The sequence below is a fragment of the Neoarius graeffei genome, chromosome 3 (assembly GCF_027579695.1).
Source record: "Neoarius graeffei isolate fNeoGra1 chromosome 3, fNeoGra1.pri, whole genome shotgun sequence".
In the NCBI taxonomy this organism is placed as follows: domain Eukaryota; kingdom Metazoa; phylum Chordata; class Actinopteri; order Siluriformes; family Ariidae; genus Neoarius; species Neoarius graeffei.
The window spans coordinates 31,227,273-31,251,452 of NC_083571.1; the positions used below are offsets into that span (position 1 = coordinate 31,227,273).

Genomic DNA, 24,180 nt, shown 5'->3' on the forward strand with positions numbered 1-24,180 from the left:
ACACAAGCCCTAAAATTAGATAAAGAGAACCCAGTTAAACAAATGAGACAAAAATATTATACTTGGTCATTCATTTATTGAGGAAAATGATCCAATATTACATATCTGTGAGTGGCAAAAGTATGTGACCCTCTAGGATGAGCAATTAATTTGAAGGTGAAATTAGAGTCAGGTGTTTTCAATCAATGGGATGACAATCAGGTGTGAGTGGGCACCCTGTTTTATTTAAAGAACGGGGATCTATCAAAGTCTGATCTTCACAACACATGTTTGTGGAAGTGTATCATGGCACGAACAAAGTAGATTTCTGAGGACCTCAGAAAAAGCGTTGTTGATGCTCATCAGGCTGGAAAAGGTTACAAAACCATCTCTAAAGAGTTTGGACTCCACCAATCCACAGTCAGACAGATTGTGTACAAATGAACGAAATTCAAGACCACTGTTACCCTCCCTAGGAGTGGTCAACCAACAAAGATCACTCCAAGAGCAAGGCGTGTAACAGTCGGCGAGGTCACAAAGGACCCCAGGGGAACTTCTAAGCAACTGAAGGCCTCTCTCACATTGGCTAATGTTAATGTTCATGAGTCCACCATCAGGAGAACACTGAACAACAATAGTGTGCATGGCAGGGTTGCATGGAGAAAGCCACTGCTCTCCAAAAAGAACATTGCTGCTTGTCTGCAGTTTGCTAAAGATCACGTGGACAAGCCAGAAGGCTATTGGGAAAATGTTTTGTGGACGGATGAGACCAAAATAGAACTTTTTGGTTTAAATGAGAAACGTTATGTTTGGAGAAAGGAAAACACTGCATTCCAGCATAAGAACCTTATCCCATCTGTGAAACATGGTGGTGGTATTATCACAGTTTGGGCCTGTTTTGCTGCATCTGGGCCAGGACGGCTTGCCATCATTGATGGAACAATGAATTCTGAATTATACCAGCGAATTCTAAAGGAAAATGTCAGGACATCTGTTCATGAACTGAATCTCAAGAGAAGGTGGGTCATGCAGCAAGACAACGACCCTAAGCACACAAGTCGTTCTACCAAAGAATGGTTAAAGAAGAATAAAGTGAATGTTTTGGAATGGCCAAGTCAAAGTCCTGACCTTAATCCAATGGAAATGTTGTGGAAGGACCTGAAGCGAGCAGTTCATGTGAGGAAACCCACCAACACCCCAGAGTTGAAGCTGTTCTGTACGGAGGAATGGGCTAAAATTCCTCCAAGCCGGTGTGCAGGACTGATCAACAGTTACCGGAAACGTTTAGTTGCAGTTATTGCTGCACAAGGGGGTCACACCAGATACTGAAAGCAAAGGTTCACATACTTTTGCCACTCACAGATATGCAATATTGGATCATTTTCCTCAATAAATAAATGACCAAGTAAAATATTTTTGTCTCATTTGTTTAACTGGGTTCTCTTTATCTACTTTTAGGACTTGTGTGAAAATCTGATGTTGTTTTAGGTCATATTTATGCAGAAATATAGAAAATTCTAAAGGGTTCACAAACTTTCAAGCACCACTGTGTGTGTGTATGTGTGTGTGTGTGTATATATATATATATATATATTTTTTTTCCTTTTTTCTTGTAGGATGTGACTATAGCGGCAGCATGTGCGCCCCCCGGTGGAGGTCGTAACCCTGTGACTCCTCGTTTCATTCGCCATTTCAGCATCCTGTGCCTCCCGACGCCCTCCGAGCAAAGCCTTAAGCAGATTTTTAAGGTCTATTATCTAGACAAAAATATTCTCTCTCTCTCACACACACACACACACACACACACACACACACACACACACACACACACACACACACACACAGTGGCTCAGTTCTGACAGGTATAACCTGTTTAACATGTATATATATTTTTTATTTAATTTTATTTATTTACACCTCTAAGCATAACACTAAAATGCAATATAACTAAGAAAGAAAAAAATGATAGCAATGAACTGTAAGTGAAAACCAGAACTATGAATTTCGTCCAAAAAAAAAGTATTTGTAAATGTAATTATGAAAGAGGTAAGGAAGCCCTAGAATAACTTGAAAACTAATCTAGCTAGGGCTTCCTAGGCTGAGGGGTGAGCGTTGATTGATTGATTTTTTTTTTTTAATATTTCAAACACATATATATACACACACCAAAGGGGAAGAAAAACAAAAATCACGAGGCTAGACAAAAGAAGCCGGCAGTAGGATGAGCTATTCGTATGAATTGAATTGGCTTGTCAGTAGGTATAAAAAAATTATATATATTTTTTTCTTGAATTGGGCAATTCCATGTAAATGTCAACCTCACCATGCAAAAATAAAGCAACATGTAATACATCAAAACCACTCCCAGAGATCTCACCTAGGCCTGTATTTTACAGATGTGAATAAGTTGAACCAATTTGTAACCAACCTAATATGTCACTGTCAGTCTTTCTTTCTTATAATGTAAACCCCAAGCTAAAATCAACTTTGATCATGTACAATTCTATATTATTGCCACAAGCCACAGAAATGTATGCTAAAATCCACAAAACAGCAAAACAATAGCCATCCTAAATATTATTTAAGAACTTTGATAGTTTTAGCTGATATTTAGAGAGTTTTTCAAAGGGTTATGGTGGTTAAATTGCTGATTTTCTAAACATATGCCATGTCTATTTCAGACGCGTCACATCCATAACGGAATTTCGTCACATCCATAACGCTGACCTTTCCTTCCGAAACTCTGCATGAAATACAAAATATTTTAAACAAAGATTTTTTAATATTCACCTTGGATCCCTCTATCAAATGGATATCTCCATTTCGACATTAGGTTTACGATTTCACAGAGTTTGATAAAAATGTACAGCCACCCAAGAAAAGTGATACTTTTTCTGTCACATCCATAACGCATCTTTTATTGGCGTTTTCTGGCATGCCCTAGATGTACTATGGGAATTGTTCTTGTTCTATCACTTCTCCAGTATGGTACAGCCTTAAAATATGCAACACCTGTTTAAATACTGGGAGACAATAAAACATGCACTGGGTCATTTGTTGCCATTTTGAGTTCAAGTGTCACGTCCATAACGCTGGAATTGCTCAATTCTTTTTTGGGTAGCTGTTTGTCGGCGAGATCTAGAGCGTTCCAAACTTTAACTCCTGTGAACCTGATATTAAAAGTACCGAAATTTTGTACGTACTTTTGGTAAATAATAAGATCGCTTCGTGGCAAGTCTTGTTTCGATAATCGCGTTTTGTTGATAATGAAATGAAAAAGGAGTCTGTTAGGACTGGGACTGTTTTGGCCTCTAGAGGCCGCTGTTATTTCCTTTTCTTGTCATGTTTGTTTTGGCCTCTAGAGGCCGCCACTGTGTTTTTGTGTTTGTCTTGATTGCCTGTTTCCTGCTCCGCCTTGTTCCTTAATTGTTGGGTGTATAAATACCCCTCTGTTTGTTCCCTTGTCACGGAGTCTTTTTCCTATGCTGTGCTGTTATGTTTAGCTCCAGTTTCCTCTGTACCGTGTTCCTTGCCTTTGTCTTTTTGGTTTTGCACTTTGCTTTTCTTTTTGGACTTTTTTGGACCTAGTATTTACCGTTTTTTGGATCTTCTGAGCGTTGGTATTTTTGCCTTTTCTTTTCTGTTTTTTTGGCTTTTGTTTCGATTTTTGTATTTTGGTTATTTCTTATTTTTTCCCTTAATCTTCTGAGCGTTTTTTGGATTATACTTGTTGGACTGTAAATATTGTAAATAAACCTTTTTGATACTTTTCTACTCACGCCTCTGCACTTGAGTCATCCCCCTGGTGGCCTAGTGGGGGTTTGCTGGATTATCACACCAGCGAACTCGGTTCGAATCCCAGCAAAACCCTAACAGAGTCAAAGACAACAGGAAGTTCGTTTGAGTAATATTGTTGCATGAAAAGAGTTGTGCGAAGGAAAGATAAGTCAACGAGTTGAAGAAGTTGAAACTTTTTAAAGACTGGAGATGAGTGAGCAGCAAAAGCTGAAAATGTAATTATGTACACGGCCCTTTTTTGTAACATTATTAAGGGTTGAAGGATTGCTTGATGATTAGTTCTCTCGACTAAAATGCCATCCATTAAATAAAGATAAATCAGTGAGTAATAAGGCTGGGTGAGAATTTTCGAGTTTACGTAATGATGAATTTTGGATAGAATGCCAATGCTGCGCCTGATCTTCTTTGAGATTTCCTGAATGTGTGGTTTCCATGTTAGATTTGATTCAATTATGATCCCTAGGTATTTCACAAATTTCTCTTGCTGAATAAATTTACCGTGTATTGACAAGGAAAATGGATAATTAATCTTCTTTTGGTGGGAATGAAAGAAGACAAAGTTAGATTTATCAATATTGAGAGAGAGCTTATTTACACAGAGCCAGTCAACAGCATTTTTAAGTTCGGTGTTGACTTCTTTTTGTAGACTCGATAAACTTTTACGAGAACGAAAAAGATTTGCGTCATCTGCCAATTCTAATATTGATGAACGTTTTCCAAAGTCATTAAAGGTCTCATTGCATCGTTTTTTCATTAATTGTACGGTGGTCTCTAGTATGAATGAATGCCCTGTGAGCCGGTTTTGGTGAAAAAATGCTGTGGTTCTCCTGTTTCAGGCTGTTCTAGTTTGGTGGAGGAGTGGGTGGGGAGAGAACGACAGGATTTCAGCTCTTACTCATTAATATTCATGACATGTAAACATGTTACCTCTGATTGGCTAACAGCACTGTAACGCTACCTCCAGTGGGTCAGAACAAGCGGATGTGGGTGTCTTTGTAAAAACTGTTCTGATTGGCTATTATGGTCTCGACATCGATGTTTTGACCAATAACAATGTAGATACACGGATTTTACATCACATTCAACGAGACTAAAGATGACGACTTACAAATAATGTGTAAACATCGTTGGAGTTAAGTTTGAACAGCATGAAGGAACATACCCCAACCCCCCCGAAATTCATCTCATCTCATCTCATTGTCTGTAGCCGCTTTATCCTGTTCTACAGGATCACAGGCAAGCTGGAGCCTATCCCAGCTGACTACGGGCGAGAGGCGGGGTACACCCTGGACAAGTCGCCAGGTCATCATAGGGCTGACACGTATGCCGCTTTTCCACTATCAACGCAGCTGAGTCGGGCTGAGCCATGCCGTGCTGAGTTGGGCTGAGTCGAGCTGAGTGGGGCTGTTGGAGTTGCATTTCGACTACAACCGCGCTGAACCGTGCTGGCTGGAAGTGGGTGGACACATTGGGTGGAGTTAGCGAAAGTGGGTGGACGTCACGTGATGTCGTTAGGCGGCGCAAACAGTGACATCAGTGACCTTTTAAGCGGTAGTCTCACAACCCGGATAGTAAACAATAAACATGGAGGACATGGAGTCGTTAGTGTTGCTGGTCTTGGTGCTGTGGCTTGTTGTCACCGACAACACCAACAGATACTGGCAAGAGCGTATAGATGAGGCGAGGCGCATAAGGCTTCAGAAATTCTCCTAATTCGTAATTCTTCTTCCGGGTTTACGGTGTTTACAGATCCCAGCGTGCTCACGGGGCGTGTGTGGGCATGTGAGGACACTCCTCCTCACCAATCAGTGCACAGGGGAGTGTCTCCTCACGCCCCTAGCCCCACTCGGCTTGGTTTGGCTCGCTTCAGCCCCACTCCAAAACCGTGCGAGTTTTGGGTGCTGAGTAGGGCTGAAGCGAGCTGAGTCGTGCTGCTCTGAGGTAGTCGAAACGCGAGCCGTGTCGGGCTGAAGTGAGCTGAAAAAGGGTAGTGGAAAAGGGCCATTAGACACAGACAACCATTCACACTCACATTCACACCTACGGTCAATTTAGAGTCACCAGTTAACCTAACCTGCATGTCTTTGGACTGTGGGGGAAACCGGAGCGCCCGGAGGAAACCCACGCGGACACGGGGAGAACATGCAAACTCCGCACAGAAAGGCCCTCGCCAGCCATGGGGCTCGAACCCGGACCTTTTTGCTGTGAGGCGACAGTGCTAACCACTACACCACCGTCCCCCCCCGAAATTAAAAAAAATTCTCAACGGATTTGGCATAATATAAAAAGGTCGTTTTTTACTCAGAAAAAGCGGAAAACTCTCATCCCTGCCTAGGTTGTGACCATGTCATGCATGCTAACGTGGAGAATATGAACATGCTATTTTGTAACAAAGACCTTCGAACAAAAAGTTCATGTTTTACTTACAGCTTGTGAGCTGGTGGTCGATCGTCTTGACGGTACAGATCCAGGGATTAAAAACAACCTCGAAGCAAAACCACTACTGAAGGCACCGAAGTTTGAAAAGTCACTGTGGTTAAAATGATCAGAACACAGGACTAACGTTGCATTATACTTCGCTGGTGGTGTTCCAAAGATAAATTCCAACCATTTCTTCTTCAGCTCTTCTATCTTGGGCAAGAAATGCAACGTTGATGTGTTATTGCCACAAATAACACAGGCACGAACATGTTCAGCCATGTTTTCAACTTGCTGTTAGGTCCTCTTCGTTAGCTACTGACGAGATGGGCTCTGCTGTCTCTCCTCGCGCTGAAATCCAAACTTCCTTCCCGTGGGCGGTCGCAAGCCAAGGTGGGCGAGGCCATGAATACTAATTTTCGAAGTGACGTAAGTTCGTAGGGCTTTTTCTGATTCGCTCGTTTTTCCGACTATTTTCTTTCATAAGCTAATACAGGGAATGGGAGTAGAATTACATTTTCACATGCAGCATGCATATGCAACTCGGCGTGAACTATGGTATTTCAAAAAGAGCCAGTATTAAACGTTTTTGGTGGAATGCCACCTTTAATAGAAAGAAGAAAGAGTAACGGTCCTAAGACTGAACCCTGAGGCACCCCGCAACTTAGGGTACTTCCTAATGAGACGCTGTTCCCCAGTGTCGTGAACTTTTTTCGATTAGTTAAATATGACTGAAACCATTCGAGCGCTACACCTCGGATACCGTAATGTCCTAACGTGCTTCATAGTATCTGATGATTAAGTGTGTCAAACGCTTTGCTTAAATCAAGGACGAGTCCACAAGCGAACTCCCCGCGCTCTATAGTCAAAAACACACGCAGACTCGGGCTGTACTGATGGGGTTCAGTGCCTTTTTAACACACGTACACTCACTGACCATTTTTATATCAGGTATACAGTACGTGTGCTTTGTAATCCATCTGGGGTGTGTGTTGACTCCGTTCTTGCAGGCGATCCTTTGTGGCTTCCTCACTGATTTCCCAGTGGCAGTGAAAAACGCTGGAGACAGCATAGTGGATGCCGCAGTGGAGATTTACCACCGCATGAGCGTGGATTTGCTTCCTACTCCAGCCAAATCCCACTACGTGTTCAACCTCCGAGATCTGTCCAAGTGTGTGCAGGGTGAGATACACACACACACACACACACACACACACACACACACACACACACGCGCGCACACAATCACGACTTGTATATTTCGTGAAGAAAATGTACAGTAGTTATGGCTTGTACACAATGATGCACATAAACCTTAAACAAGCTGAATATGTCAGACACACAAAGGGGCGTAGGAATATTAACAGATCCCTCCCCCCAAAAATAAAATAAAATACATCTAATTGTATATTTTTCTTGATTTGCGCAACTCATAAAATCCTCCAACGACGGCAAAGTTACGTCAGAGGATTTCCGGTTATGATTAAATTAAGTAGCCGTCATGTGACTGCGACGTGCTTGTTTCCTGCACAATCTCATCCCTCGTGTCTCCCATCATTCCACACACACACATAAAGATTAACGTGTTAGATCATGGATGATTTAAGAACTGCGACATTCATTTATTCTTTGTGGTCAAGAATGTAAGTGTTGTTTTGCAGGGTCACACCTGCTAGACTTTAAGATCATGATCCAAATAATCTTAAAGTACGAGATAGCTTCAGAAGATAGATATCCTAAATAGGCATGCTTGGTCCTGGCGTAAATGCCACCTTACCCATACGCAAATGTAATACATGTACATAAGAGGTAAATGGGTCCGTCTCAGAAACCGGTCTCTCATTTGGAACATTATGGTCAAAAAATAAATTTTCTAATTTTACTTTTTTTTTTTTGCATTAACCCAACACTCAATGTTTCTTTTGTCGTGTTTAATAAGAGTAAAGATAGCATCTTGCTTTATCTGGCCTCCACTGTGGAAATTTTTTTGATTACAATTCAAATGCTTTTGTAAAATTGATTTCCATATAAAATAACTCCATCATGAAGAATTAAAGCCCCTCCTTCACAGAGGAGTGAAAATATTGAATACATTTCCTCTTTTTGATTGCTTGGGTTAAAAATGCCAAGTTATGATGACTGAATTGATTATTCACTTAAATATGAATAATATGATACATTTTGGGTATTTGATATGGTGAAATAGGACACGATGGAAAAATCAAGAACACACCGGAAAGATGAGAATAACGGCGGTGGTAAAAGAACAGCGACTGTACCGGCTGAAGGTCGCACGGGTCTCTGCTGCGGCGCGCGAGCAACGGGACATCACTACCGCACCGGACGGAGCGCGAGGCGGGGGCGGGGCAAAATGACTGACCGGAGATTCTATCAAAAGTTGGATCTAAATTGACCATGGTTGCAAAATATTGGCCAAAAATACGCAAACACTACGAAATATGAAAGTAAGATGAAAAAGAAACATTCTATTGCCTTATACTGCAAGACTAAAACAAAATAAAACTGTCAAAACTCGCCTTTTCAGTGATGACATCCGAACAGATCACCCACGTAACAGAAAGACCGTAAACGGAAGCACGATCAACTTCTAACTGTCGGAGTGGAAAATTCCATTCTACACATGCAGATTGTTAATGTGTGTCCTTCCCCGCACACAAATAACACGCTACGGTAAAAAATAGACCACAACTCATTTTATAGCTCAGAAATTCATACAAGACCAGCTACCATCGTAACATATTCTGTAAGAAACATTCTATACCTAACTTTCAGCTTTCATTTTAAAAAACAAAATCGCAGATTTATAACTAAATGTTTATATGGCGTAGTGATTTTAAGTTGCTACTTTTGGTGAGGTCGTGACCTTGACCCTGAGGCTTTCCGTTTAGATCAAAACACACGATCGTATTGGTTTTGGGTTTGCGGAAAATGGAGTTACAACGGCGATCAAATATTTTGCATGATGTTTTATTACGGTTATGATTATTCTGTGAGCGCACCAATCCTTAGATTTATAAAGTTACAACTTAAAATACAATTAGTGATAACTGTAGACTTTTCAGTGGACTACAACCTTTTTAAGGGAATGCGATGGAGTCGACCATTTATCATGTCCCAGATCAAGCCGCCATTTTTCCACAAATTTGCAGAATTTTTGCCAAATTCTGAATAGAGTATTCACATCAAAGATTTAGTTTTATCTGTACTATTTCTTTCATCATTTTATTTCAAATTAAAACCAACATCACCATTCAAAACCGTATAGTTTATCGACTGTGAGTATATTTAGTGGGGCACCCCCACAGTACCCAGTTTCTGAGACGGACCCAAATATATATATATATATATATATATATATATATATATATCATCTCATCTCATTATCTCTAGCCGCTTTATCCTGTTCTACAGGGTCGCAGGCAAGCTGGAGCCTATCCCAGCTGACTACGGGCGAAAGGCGGGGTACACCCTGGACAAGTCGCCAGGTCATCACAGGGCTGAGTCATAGACACAGACAACCATTCACACTCACATTCACACCTACGCTCAATTTAGAGTCACCAGTTAACCTAACCTGCATGTCTTTGGACTGTGGGGGAAACCGGAGCACCCGGAGGAAACCCACGCGGACACGGGGAGAACATGCAAACTCCACACAGAAAGGCCATCGCCGGCCATGGGGCTCGAACCCGGACCTTCTTGCTGTGAGGCGACAGCGCTAACCACTACACCACCGTGCCACCCCATATATATATATATATATATATATATATATATATATATATATATATGTATGTGTGTGTGTGTGTGTGTGTGTGTGTATACACAGTGGTGCTTGAAAGTTTGTGAACCCTTTAGAATTCTCTATATTTCTGCATAAATATGACCTAAAACAACATCAGATTTTCACACAAGTCCTAAGAGTAGATAAAGAGAACCCAGTTAAACAAATGAGACAAAAATATTATACTTGGTCATTTATTTATTGAGGAAAATGATCCAATATTACATATCTGTGAGTGGCAAAAGTATGTGAACCTTTGCTTTCAGTATCTGGTGTGACCCCCTTGTGCAGCAGTAACTGCAACTAATTGTTTCCGGTAACTTTTGATCAGTCCTGCACACCGGCTTGGAGGAATTTTAGCCCATTCCTCCATACAGAACAACTTCAACTCAGGGATGTTGGTGGGTTTCCTCACATGAACTGCTCGCTTCAGGTACTTCCACAACATTTCCATTGGATTAAGGTCAGGACATTGACTTGGCCATTCTAAAACATTAACTTTATTCTTCTTTAACTGTTCTTTGGTAGAACGACTTGTGTGCTGTGGGTCACTGTCTTGCTACATGACCCACCTTCTCTTGAGATTCAGTTCATGGACAGATGTCCTGACATTTTCCTTTAGAATTCGCTGGTATAATTCAGAATTCATTGTTCCATCAATGATGGCAAGCCGTCCTGGCCCAGATGCAGCAAAACAAGCCCAAACCATGATACTACCACCACCATGTTTCACAGATAGGATAAGGTTCTTTTGCTGGAATGCAGTGTTTTCCTTTCTCCAAACATAACGCTTCTCATTTAAACCATAAAGTTCTATTTTGGTCTTATCCATCCACAAAACATTTTTCCAATAGCCTTCTGGCTTGTCTATGTGATCTTTAGCAAACTGCAGACGAGCAGCAATGTTCTTTTTGGAGAGCAGTGGCTTTCTCCTTGTAACCCTGCCAACAGCATCATTGTTGTTCAGTGTTCTCCTGATGGTGGACTCATGAACATTAACATTAGCCAATGTGAGAGAGGCCTTCAGTTGCTTAGAAGTTCCCCTGGGGTCCTTTGTGACCTCGCCGACTATTACATGCCTTGCTCTTGGAGTGATCTTTGTTGGTCGACCACTCCTGGGGAGGATAACAATGGTCTTGAATTCCCTCCATTTGTACACAATCTGTCTGACTGTGGATTGGTGGAGTCCAAACTCTTTAGAGATGGTTTTGTGACCTTTTCCAGGCTGATGAGCATCAACAACACTTTTTCTGAGGTCCTCAGAAATCTCCTTTGTTCGTGCCATGATACACTTCCACAAACATGTGTTGTGAAGATCAGACTTTGATAGATCCCTGTTCTTTAAATAAAACAGGGTGCCCACTCACACCTGATTGTCATCCCATTGACTGAAAACACCTGACTCTAATTTCACCTTCAAATTAACTGCTAATCCTAGAGGTTCACATACTTTTGCCACTCACAGATATGTAATATTGGATCATTTTGCTCAATAAATAAATGACCAAGTATAATATTTTTGTCTCATTTGTTTAACTGGGTTCTCTTTATCTACTTTTAGGACTTGTGTGAAAATCTGATGATGTTTTAGGTCATATTTATGCAGAAATATAGAAAATTCTAAAGGGTTCACAAACTTTTAAGCACCACTGTATATATATAAAATCTATTAGAATTTGGAACAATTTCATATACTGACATATTTGTCTAGCCCTATACAAATATGGTTTTATATGGTTGCAACATATAACACCACATAAAAAATCCTCATATGGAATGATTGTACAGCATACAGCTTTAAAAAAAACCTAGAATTTGGTGCACAAGATTTAATTTTCTTTGGGCTTTCTGAAATCAACACTGGGTCAAAATTATACATACAGCACAACTAATATTTGGGTAAAATGTCTTTTTGCAAGATTCATCTTGACCAAACATTTTTGTTTACCATGAACAAGCTTCTGGCAGAATTCTGGTTGGATATTTCATGACTCTTCATGGTAGAAATGATAGAGTTCATTTAAATTTTTTTTTTCTTGGCATAGACTCGCCTTATAAGCCCGGTCCATATATTTTCAATAGGGTTGAAGTCAGGACTTGTTTTCAGCTTAATGTTGGCCTGCTTTATCCTCCCCAACCAGCTCTGATGCGTGTTTGGGTTCTCTGTCCTGTTGTAACTCCCAAGCCGCGTTCAAGTTTCTGATGGTTTATGCTGAATAATTCTGAGGTAGTCCTCCTCCTTCATTATTCCATCCACTTTGTGCAATGGACCAGTTCCACTGGCAGCAAAACAGCCCCAGAGCATGATGATCCTACCACCACCACCAGCTGGTACAGTGTCCCTCTGTACATGGTGGTCGTTGTGGCCAAACAACTCAATCTTTGTCTCATCTGACCATACAGCTATCCTCCAGAAGGCTTTTTCTTTGTCCGTGTGGTCAGCTTCAAACTTTAGTTAACTTTGAAGGGGTCAATTTTGGAGCAGGGGGTTATTTCTTGGATAGCAGCCTCTTAGTCCGTGGTGAACTGAACTGTAGACAGTGATCCATCAGCTTCCAGTTCATGGCAGGGCTGTGCCATGGTGTTTCCCAGGTTGTTCCTGACCATCCAAACCAATTTCCTTTCAGCTGAGGGTGACAGTTTGGGTTTTCTTGAAGCAAAGTGGCTTGACAAAGTGACGACACCACACAATAACTTGGATACAATTGTTTGAACTGATCTTGGAATTTGCAGTTGTTTAGAAATGGCTCCAAGAGACATTCTGGAGTTGTGTGTATATCTGCGATCCTCTTTCTCAGATCCGCACTGAGCTCCTTGGACTTTCCCATTTTACTGTGTGTTGGTCAGTCCAATGAATGCTGTAAACAAACCCTTTTTATGAAGGCACAGAGAAGCTACCAGCTGTAGTCAATCATAATCACTAACAGGAAGTTAAGAGACCTGGGCCTTGGCAAGATGAGAGACATTTTGGAAGTTTCAGCACATCTGAATTAATAATCTAATTGAGCGTATGTAAATTTTTGACCCTGTGTGTATAATTTTGACTCCCCAGCAACTCCATTTCTCTCCAAAACCAGACATATATTTGTGATATTTTGACCAGTAATTGTTCGTACTTGCTTACCCATCACATTTATTGTTTAATGAAATCACACTTTTCTTTCTCATTGACAAAATGACATTATTCTGCATTGTTTTTTGTTCGAATACATTTTTAAACAACAACACTCCGTGGCATGTGTTTTCACAAATGCACATTCGTTCATATTTTGTTGCTTGTTGCCTTTGCTGAAAATTCGATTGTATTTCGCGAGGCAGTATTCAGATCATTTAAAATTCCAGCTAAGGAAAGTTTTTAAACTTTTACTTTTAAAGTTTTAAAGAAGGTTTAGTGCAGATGCGTAGCAAAAGAATAAAAAGGCTCTCGTATGGGAGTCGGCTCACAACGTTCACCAAAAAGAACCGACTTGTTCACAAATAGCACATCGCTAAGCAGCGTGGAAAGACAGCGCTAGCTATCCGGTTTATGGGATAGCAAGTATCCTACTGTATAAGCACTGCATGCTGCAATAATTTACTCAATAATTCCTTCAAGTCAAAGGTGCGTTAATAAATGGAGAAGGAGGAGTTATTTCGGTGTCTTGCAGACGTGTTATACAGTGGAGGAAATAATTATTTGATCCCTTGCTGATTTTGTAAGTTTGCCCACTGGCAAAGATATGAACAGTCTGTAATTTTAAGGGTAGGTTTATTTTAACAGTGAGAGATAGAATATCAAAAAGAAAATCCAGAAAATCACATCTCATCTCCTTATCTCTAGCCGCTTTATCCTTCTACGGGGTCGCAGGCAAGCTGGAGCCTATCCCAGCTGACTACGGGCGAAAGGCGGGGTACACCCTGGACAAGTCGCCAGGTCATCACAGGGCTGACACATAGACACAGACAACCATTCACACTCACATTCACACCTACGCTCAATTTAGAGTCACCAGTTAACCTAACCTGCATGTCTTTGGACTGTGGGGGAAACCGGAGCACCCGGAGGAAACCCACGCGGACACGGGGAGAACATGCAAACTCCGCACAGAAAGGCCCTCGCCGGCCACGGGGCTCGAACCCGGACCTTCTTGCTGTGAGGCGACAGCGCTAACCACTACACCACCGTGCCGCCCCAGAAAATCACATTTTATAAAAAATATAAATTGATTTGCATTTCGTTGAGTGAAATAAGTATTTGATCCCCTACCAACCATTAAGAGTTCTGGCTCCCACAGACCAGTTAGACACTCCTAATCAACTCGTTACCTGCATTAAAGACAGCTGTCTTAAACTGACACCTGTATAAAAGACACCTGTCCACAGACTCAATCAATCAGACTCTAACCTCTCCAACATGGGCAAGACCAAAGAGCTGTCTAAGGATGTCAGGGACAAGATTGTAGTGCTGCACAAGGCTGGACTGGGCTACAAAACCATAAGCAAGAAGCTGGGTGAGGAGGAGACAACTGTTGGTGCAATAGTTCGAAAATGGAAGAAATACAAAATGACCATCAATCGACCCTGGTCTGGGGCTTCACGCAAGATCTCACCTCGTGGGGTATCAAGGATCATGAGAAAGGTGATCAGCCTAGAACTACACGGGAGGAGCTTGTGAATGATCTTAAGGCAGCTGGGACCACAGTCACCAAGAAAACCATTGGTAACACATTACGCCATAATGGATTAAAATCCTGCAGTGCCCGCAAGGTCCCCCTACTCAAGAAGGCACATGTGCAGGCCCGTCTGAAGCTTGCCAGTGAACACCTGAATGATTTTGAGAGTGATTGGGAGAAGGTGCTGTGGTCAGATGAGACCAAAATCGAGCTCTTTGGCATGAACTCAACTCGCCCTGTTTGGAGGAAATAAAATGCTGACTATGACCCGAAGAACACCATCCCCACTGTCAAGCATGGAGGTGGAAACATAATGCTTTGGGGGTGTTTCTCTGCTAAGGGCACAGGACTACTTCACCACATCAACGGAAGAATGGACGCGGCCATGTACCGTAAAATCCTGAGTGACAACCTCCTTCCCTCTGCCAGGACACTGAAAATGGGTCGTGGATGGGTCTTCTAGCACGACAATGACCCAAAACATACAGCCAAGGCAACAAAGGAGTGGCTCAAGAAGAAGCACATTAAGGTCATGGAGTGGCCTAGCCAGTCTCCGGACCTTAATCCCATAGAAAACCTATGGAGGGATCTGAAGCTCCGAGTTGCGAAGCGACAGCCTCAAAACCTTAATGATCTAGAGATGATCTGCAAAGAGGAGTGGACCAGAATTCCTCCTGATATGTGCGCAAACCTGGTCATCAACTACAAGAAACGTTTGACTGCTGTGGTTGCCAACAAGGGTTTTGCCACCAAATACTAAGTCTTGTTTGCTAGAGGGTTCAAATACTTATTTCACTCAAAGAAATGCAAATCAGTTTACATCTTTTATATGAAGTTATTTTCTGGATTTTCTTTTTGATGTTTTGTCTCTCACAGTTAAAATAAACCTACCATTAAAATTATAGACTGTTCATTTCTTTGTCAGTGGACAAACTTACAAAATCAGCAAGGGATCAAATAATTATTTCCTCCACTGTAGGCATTGATTAGCGTGTTAAGTGCATTTCAGAACAGAGGTGGACAGTAATGAAGTACATTTACTTGAGTACTGTACTTAAGTACACTTTCTGAGTATCCGTACTTTACTTGAGTATTTTTTTTTTTTTTGGAAACTTATGACTTTAACTTCACTACATTTGAAAGGCAAATATTGTACTTTTTACGCCACTACATTTCTCTCAAGGTCCTCGTTACTATGAAGGAGCTTTGAAAGTGGATGTTTTTTCTTTTCTTTTCTAAAACATGATTGTTTTTTTCACAGGTGACACCGAGACAGTATCAGTAATCACTAGGGTCACGTTACGTCCATAGACATACATGTCAACCTATACGGAATGTCCGTATTTTATACGGATTTGATTCAATAAACGTAGTATACGGGCGTACAAATAAAGTTATACGGATTCTTTAAAAAAACTTCAATATTTATTTAGAGCTATAATCAATTCCCACGATGATAAAAGAGCGCATAACATTTACAAACGTACTGTACACCACACAAAGCACAGACAGCCAGTAAAGAGTCTTATGAAACCGCGCGTTATCTTGTGGTAGCGAGACTTCGTTCCACTTTTGATCATGCGCACACCGCATTGTGAGAATCCCGCCAGCCGGGAAGTAACATTTTGTTTGAAACGCGTATTTCCACCTGAGCGACTTTCACTAGCGACTGAAAAGATTCTGAATGGGCACTCCGGCAAGATCAACACAGACACTTGCTGTGACATGCAGCCTCGTGAGGTATTGGTGCAGACTGCTAAAAAAGCTGTCATGGAGTACAATTCAGAACATTAGAGTGACACTTTGTTTTTGTCAAACATTGGAGCTTTGTATTCATTCTGAAGGTTTATTGTTATTAATATTGAATAAAAAGTAACTGGGATATATCATTGTTAATTATCATTCACATTTTAGGTAAATTATTTTAATTTGCATCTTATACGGATTTTATAAGGGAAATACAGATTTTGGAGGTTGGTTATACAGGTTTGATTGACCAAAGGTTGACATGTATGCATTGACTGTATAAAATCAAGTTCACTGATTTCTCCGCAGCATTATTTGAACACGATCAGTTGATGTCAGAATGGAAGGAGGCGGTTCTTCTTGCGAACGCACACACTCATGGCCCATGAACCCATGTTTCAGTTTTCTGAAAGGATTAAAGATTCGTTTCGTTTTAAATGTTTGCTTTGTTTGCCGAAAACGAACCACATCGCAGCCTACAAAAACTCATCGTCCGACCTGCGGAAGCATCTTGAGGTCTGTAAACGTTTTATTCCAAGAGAAAGCTTGCAGTGAAGTTGTCTGTGCTTTTAGAGCTAGCGATAACGTTGCAATAGCGTTGCAGTCTGGTTAGTCACATGACTTTCTATGGATTTGCCCGCCAAGTTGCCGTAGCCTTGTCCACGGCTAAAGTTAACACATAGCTAGTTAACCTGGGACACTGTTAGTTAGCATGTAAAAACGGAGTTACGCTAACATGAATAACGTTAACTTATCTGAAGTCCTTTCAGAAATATGTTTTAGCATAATCTTGCCAAATAGACAGAATGTAGAAATCTTTCTTTTCTAGTAGCGTTAGCTACTCAGTATGATTTCGAGTTTAAAAAGAGTTTCCTAGCATGTCAGGTGGATTTTCACTGACTAGCTAGCTTAACGTTAAACCACCATGATGGCACAGCATGCGTTCATTTTGTGAATTCACATTTCCGTCTTTGGTAACGGCGTTAGGTTTTGTAAGCGTTGTGGCAATAATACAACGATGTGTTGACAGAAAATGTACTTTTAATACTTAAGTATTTTTAAAAGCAAGTACTTCAGTGCTTTAACTTAAGTAAAAATTTGACTGGACAACTTTCACTTGTATCGGAGTAACATTTGACCGGTGGGATCTGTACTTTGACTTCAGTAATGAAGTTGGGTACTTTGTCCACCTCTGTTTCAGAATCAGAAATGTGGCCAGCAGCTTGCCAGGGACAATCATAACTTCCTCTCTTGGCTAGCATTCGGCTACATTACGTTATATTAAACTTAACATAATGTAATGAACCTTATTCGTGCCAGGAGCTCTGTCGCAGTTTTACTCGTGCCAGTAGCAGCTTCTTGGCAATTGATAAGTGCAGCTATGACCAAACAACTATTATTGACCCATTTTCTTAAAAAAATCAAAATAAAAATGCATCTGGACGACTCAAGAGTTTTGGATTATGATGAAATTATCAGTTCGGTTATCAGATTTATTAACAGAAACGATCGTTTCTGTTGTTACTGGGAGAGTAAGTGTGATGATTGAAATTAAATTCAGTCCCCCCAGTGTGTCACGTTCATTCCTGCGTCACTGCGCGCGCACACACACACACACACACACACACCCTTTTATCTCCAGGGATCAGTAGAAATGTTCTTTGATGATTTGGACAGTGCTTCAGGGCCTGTAAAATGTTCCGCTGTTGATTTATTAACTCCCCTCCAGGTTGTATTATTATTATTATTACTTTGACTTAAAGTGCCATTCCACCATTGGATGTATTTTTTTGGCATAAAATACAATATATTTTATGACAACATGACTAGACAGAGAAATCTTTTAGCTTCAAAATGATATATCAAACATAATTTTTTGACAACGACAAGTATATTAATTTTGCGACCAAAGTCACCTACCCTTTTAATTTCCGCGCGGTAGTGAAACGTGATGTCATCGGCAGGTTCCCCTTCTTGTGTACCACGTCACGTGTGACGCGGCACAGATTATCAGCAATGGCGGATAGAACGCGATTGTCAGCTTCGGAAAAGAAACGAAGGAAAATAGCAAGTGATGCCCAAAGGAGACGGTCGATGGTGAATATCGGCACAGCAATCGACAAGTGGAAATCGCGTTCTATCCGCCATTGCTGATAATCTGTGCCACGTCACACGTGACGTGGTACACAAGAAGGGGAACCTGCCGATGACATCACGTTTCACTACCGCGCGGAAATTAAAAGGGTAGGTGACTTTGGTCGCAAAATTAATATACTTGTCGTTGTCAAAAAATTATGTTTGATATATCATTTTGAAGCTAAAAGATTTCTCTTTCTAGTCATGTTGTCATAAAATATATTGTATTTTATGCCAAAGAATACATCCAATGGTGGAATGGCACTTTAAATTCAGGTGAGAAAAGCACATTGCGGTCGTATAAGAGGAATAAAAGACTTTAGCGTGTGGTGTCTTATGAAAATAATCAACTTTAAATGCTAAGCAACTCGGTGAAGTAAGTGTGCGATGCTGTGAGCATTTCCTACTTTGCCTCAGAACCTCAGTGCAAAAGTAAAAAAAAAAAAAAAGCCAGCTTTGGATTAAACCTGGTCTGATATATGATACAACATGTTACTATTTACTGTTATTTATTTATTTAAATCTCTCTCTTACTGGAAAGATGACGTTTACAGGCTTTATTCTGAGTGGCGAGTTTGTGTTTGCGCGCTTTAGGCATGTTGCAGTGCGAACCTGGCACAGTGCAGGACAAGAACCAGATCTTCCGTCTCTTCTGTCACGAGTGTCAGCGCGTGTTTCACGACCGGCTCATCAACAACGAGGACAAGACCTACTTCAACACCATGATCTGCGAGATAGCCAGTAAGAAGTTTCCGTCATCATAAAGCGCCATCATTCTTGCAGAACTGGTCCAAACTATCAGTAATAGTTGATAGAGCTTGAACGAGTTCCTTAATGAATTATGTATTTGTTTTGAAATGATAAACCAATGAACATTTATGATTGGCGATGAATCATAGAATCATATAAAGGGTAGCAAGACCTGAAAACGAGGACCTTATAAGGAAAGTGAATGATAAAAAGGGACGGATGGCATACAGAGCATAATGGACCAAGAATAATCATGTTACATTCCATACCTCGGGAACTAATTACAGTGGTGCTTGAAAGTTTGTGAACCCTTTAGAATTTTCTATATTTCTGCATAAATACGACCTAAAACATCTTCAGATTTTCACACAAGTCCTAAAAGTAGATAAAGAGAACCCAGTTAAACAAATGAGACAAAAATATTATACTTGGTCATTTATTTATTGAGGAAAAGGATCCGATATTACATATCTGTGAGTGGCAAAAGTATGTGAACCTCTAGGATTAGTAGTTAATTTGAAGGTGAACTTAGAGTCAGGTGTTTTCAATCAATGGGATGACAATCAGGTGTGAGTGGGCACCCTGTTTTATTTAAAGAACAGGGATCTATCAAAGTCTGATCTTCACAACACATGTTTGTGGAAGTGTATCATGGCACGAACAAAGGAGATTCCTGAGGACCTCAGAAAAAGTGTTGTTGATGCTCATCAGGCTGGAAAAGGTTACAAAACCATCTCTAAAGAGTTTGGACTTCACCAATCCACAGTCAGACAGATTGTGTACAAATGGAGGAAATTCAAGACAGTTGTTACCCTCCCCAGGAGTGGTCGACCAACAAAGATCACTCCAAGAGCGAGGTGTGTAATAGTCGGTGAGGTCACAAAGGAACCCAGGGGAACTTCTAAGCAACTGAAGGCCTCTCTCACATTGGCTAATGTTATTGTTTATGAGTCCACCATCAGGAGAACACTGAACAACAATGGTGTGCATGGCAGGGTTGCAAGGAGAAAGCCACTGCTCTCCAAAAAGAACATTGCTGCTCGTCTGCAGTTTGCTAAAGATCACATGGACAAGCCAGAAGGCTATTGGGAAAATGTTTTGTTGACGGATGAGACCAAAATAGAACTTTTTGGTTTAAATGAAAAGCATTATGTTTGGGGAAAGGAAAACACTGCATTCCAGCAAAAGAACCTTATCCCATCTGTGAAACATGGTGGTGGTAGTATCATGGTTTGGGTCTGTTTTGCTGCATCTGGGCCAGGACGGCTTGTCATCATTGATGGAACAATGAATTCTGAATTATACCAGCGAATTCTAAAGGAAAATGTCAGGACATCTGTCCATGAACTGAATCTCAAGAGAAGGTGGGTCATGCAGCAAGACAACGACCCTAAGCACACAAGTCATTCTACCAAAGAATGGTTCAAGAAGAATAAAGTTAATGTTTTGGAATGGCCAAGTCAAAGTCCTGACCTTAATCCAATGGAAATGTTGTGGAAGGACCTGAAGCGAGCAGTTCATGTGAGGAAACCCACCAACATCCCAGAGTTGAAGCTGTTCTGTACGGAGGAACGGGCTAAAATTCCTCCAAGCCGGTGTGCAGGACTGATCAACAGTTACCGGAAACGTTTAGTTGCAGTTATTGCTGCACAAGGGGGTCACACCAGATACTGAAAGCAAAGGTTCACATACTTTTGCCACTCAGGGATATGTAATATTGGATCATTTTCCTCAGTAAATAAATGACCAAGTATAATATTTTTGTCTCATTTGTTTAACTGGGTTCTCTTTATCTACTTTTAGGACTTGTGTGGAAATCTGATGATGTTTTAGGTCATATTTATGCAGAAATATAGAAAATTCTAAAGGGTTCACAAACTTTCAAGCACCACTGTATGTTACTATACAAGAAGTTAGAGTTTAGCACACCAACACTCTTCTCCCAGCAATAAAGCTACAGGAAGCAGTTTGCTTCGTCCATTACTCCTGTGACTTTTGTCCGAAAATGAACAGTCGTCTTTGTTGTATCTTTCAGGTAAATATTTCAGCATCGATTTGGAGCCCAGTGATCTTGCCAAGCATCCTATTATTTTTGGAGATTTCATCAAGGTGACTCTTTAAGAGTATCTCCCTGATTTTATGATAATGCCAAGCGTCAAAGACATATTCACGCTTGGTGTTATCATGATATCAGACACTGTATGAGAATTGTACGAATGTGTATGAAATATTATTTATGTACCGTAATATATAATGTTAATATTATCATAAATTATGTTCTAGGCCATTTTACATTTTACACACACACACACACACACACACACACACACACACACACACACACACACACGCAGTTGTGGTCAGAAGTTTATATACACGAATCATGGGCATGAACATCATGGTCATTTTGGGCTGTTCATGATTTCCTTGAACTGTTCTTTTTCCAGGGTGGAATGATTGTACATCTTTAATGCCTTCAAAAAAAAAAAAACAAGAATTGAGTGCACAAGTGTGAATTTATTTTGGATTTTCTCTAATCCACACCTGGTCAAAATTATACATACAGGCCAGTGGCGGCTGGTAGTCTTTCAAACAGGGGAGGCTGGTTGGTTACGATATTTCCAGATTTTAAAAGAAAAAACATCAATTTTGCCCATACTCTTGCCTCTGATCTGGCTGATTGTTGGCAGCGTCACAAACTGTGAAATAACAGGTTCTTTTGGCCCATTAGCCTACTGTCCAATATACATGATGGTGGTGTTGGGGGGGGTGTATATTTTAACATTTTATATTTTAAAATTGTGGCATGTTGTTTAAAAATTGATCATTATTGAAAGCAGCTCTTTGTCAGGAACCTCAGCAGTAGAGCTGGGTGCCACACATTTCATTCAATGACACTTTCCCTATATTTTACTTATTTTGACTGAAATGTTTTAGTGACAATTTTGATAACCCTTCACTTTTAATCCAGGTCTGTAGTGTGAAATGTTCTCGGCTGTGTTTTTGTTTAAAAATGTTTTCCAAATTGTAGCTGTGTTTAATTCATATCCAGAAAAATATATATTCCAATATAATATACTCAGCATAAATATTTTAAATAGATTCTATATTTTTGGTCCATCCATGACATATTACTAAAGTAGCCTATTTACTGTTGTTGATGTGGGTCACTTGCTGTTAGCCAATTCACTTTCTCGTACCAGGAGAGCTGAAAGGAACGAGTATTATTCCCTACCTTTTTCACCAAGTCAGTTTGAGGCGTTGGTCTACCCTGCTCTTTAATTTTAATTTTTTCCTCGAAAGGAAGACTGGCAGGGCGGCACGGTGGTGTAGTGGTTAGCGCTGTCGCCTCACAGCAAGAAGGTCCTGGGTTCGAGCCCCGTGGCCGGCGAGGGCCTTTCTGTGTGGAGTTTGCATGTTCTCCCCGTGTCCGCGTGGGTTTCCTCCGGGTGCTCCGGTTTCCCCCACAGTCCAAAGACATGCAGGTTAGGATAACTGGTGACTCTAAATTGACCGTAGGTGTGAATGTGAGTGTGAATGGTTGTCTGTGTCTATGTGTCAGCCCTGTGATGACCTGGCGACTTGTCCAGGGTGTACCCCGCCTTTCGCCCATAGTCAGCTGGGATAGGCTCCAGCTTGCCTGCGACCCTGTAGAAGGATAAAGCGGCTAGAGATAATGAGATGAGAGATGAGGAAGACTGGCAAATGGCTTCGCCAAAATTAAATCAGCAATGCTTGGCATCCGTGCGCAGCTTTCTTGCTAGCTGACGAGCCCCCTCAAGTTCAAGTTCAGTCACTCAAATAAACGAAATTTCTGGAACTAAGATAGCAAACTTGACAACACTATATTTACACTTTATTTACAATGAAAATATATACAAACTAAAAAAGCTGGTAGAAACCGTATGTAATGAATGAAATCGAAATGTAAGCTGATCTCTTACAATACAGCACTTGCGAATCCACATGGGACTGAACTGATGTTGCCAGATACTGCTGACGTTATCCAGCCCAAAATATGTTCAAAACCCGCCAATATGCACTTAAAACCGCTCAATTGAGCGGGAAACCCCCAATCTGGCAACACTGTACCGCTGCCTGTCGATAGTTGAAACGAGCTGTCAATCAAAGAAAATATCCGGCCGCTTTCACCAATCACCAGTCTCCTCGCGGAAACTGCCATGTCCCTCCCATGTGAGGCTCGGAGTCCGTGGGCGGGCGTTTTCGCAGTATTTGTCCAATAACCGTCTTGCATTTTGAGATCGAAAAGCGCAGAGCTCCCAAATGCCACTGAAGTCCACTGAGGCTGGGAGTCCGTGGGAGTCCGTAGGCGGGCATTTTCGCAGTATTTGTCCAATAATCGTCTTGCATTTTGAGATTGAAAGCGCAGAGCTCCCAATGCCATTGAAGCCCACTGAGGCTGCGCTGCATTGCGCTGTCACGAGGGGGAGAAACACACGCACACATTAAAGTTCTAAGGGCATTTTTAGAGGAGGCTGAGCCTCCCTCGTTGTCTTAGAGCAATTGCCCGTGATACAGGCTCAAATATATACATACACCCCCACTAATATTTGGTGAAAGGAGATACGCAGAGCCTTTATTTTTAAATGCATTTCGGAGTGGATAGTATCTCCATCCTTGACTCTTGTATGCTGGATAACTGGAAATAAAAAATATATATTTTTGAGAGTTAAAATCAACCGCAAAGTTGGTATTCGAACTGCCCCGCTGAGCCAGCCAGCCCTGAGTGCGTGATGTCACAGCATGAACCGGTGCTATAGACCAAAGCCGGACTCGGCAGGCAAGAGTGGTTGCAGTGCCTCTTCGTTCGGATTTATTGGAGATTCTTCGGATTCCTCAGATAGTAATACATCTGACTATGATAGTCCTGAAATT

General features: G+C 41.1%; 1 protein-coding gene across 1 annotated transcript in view; it reads left to right on the forward strand.

Moving 5' to 3' along the window:
• Positions 1-24,180, forward strand: part of dnah6 (dynein, axonemal, heavy chain 6) — a 276,461-nt gene that overhangs the window by 122,784 nt on the left and 129,497 nt on the right. Inside the window, 4 exon segments of the mRNA XM_060916664.1 lie at positions 1,596-1,727; positions 7,206-7,377; positions 19,129-19,275; positions 21,320-21,393. Coding sequence (XP_060772647.1) covers positions 1,596-1,727; positions 7,206-7,377; positions 19,129-19,275; positions 21,320-21,393 — 525 coding nt within the window.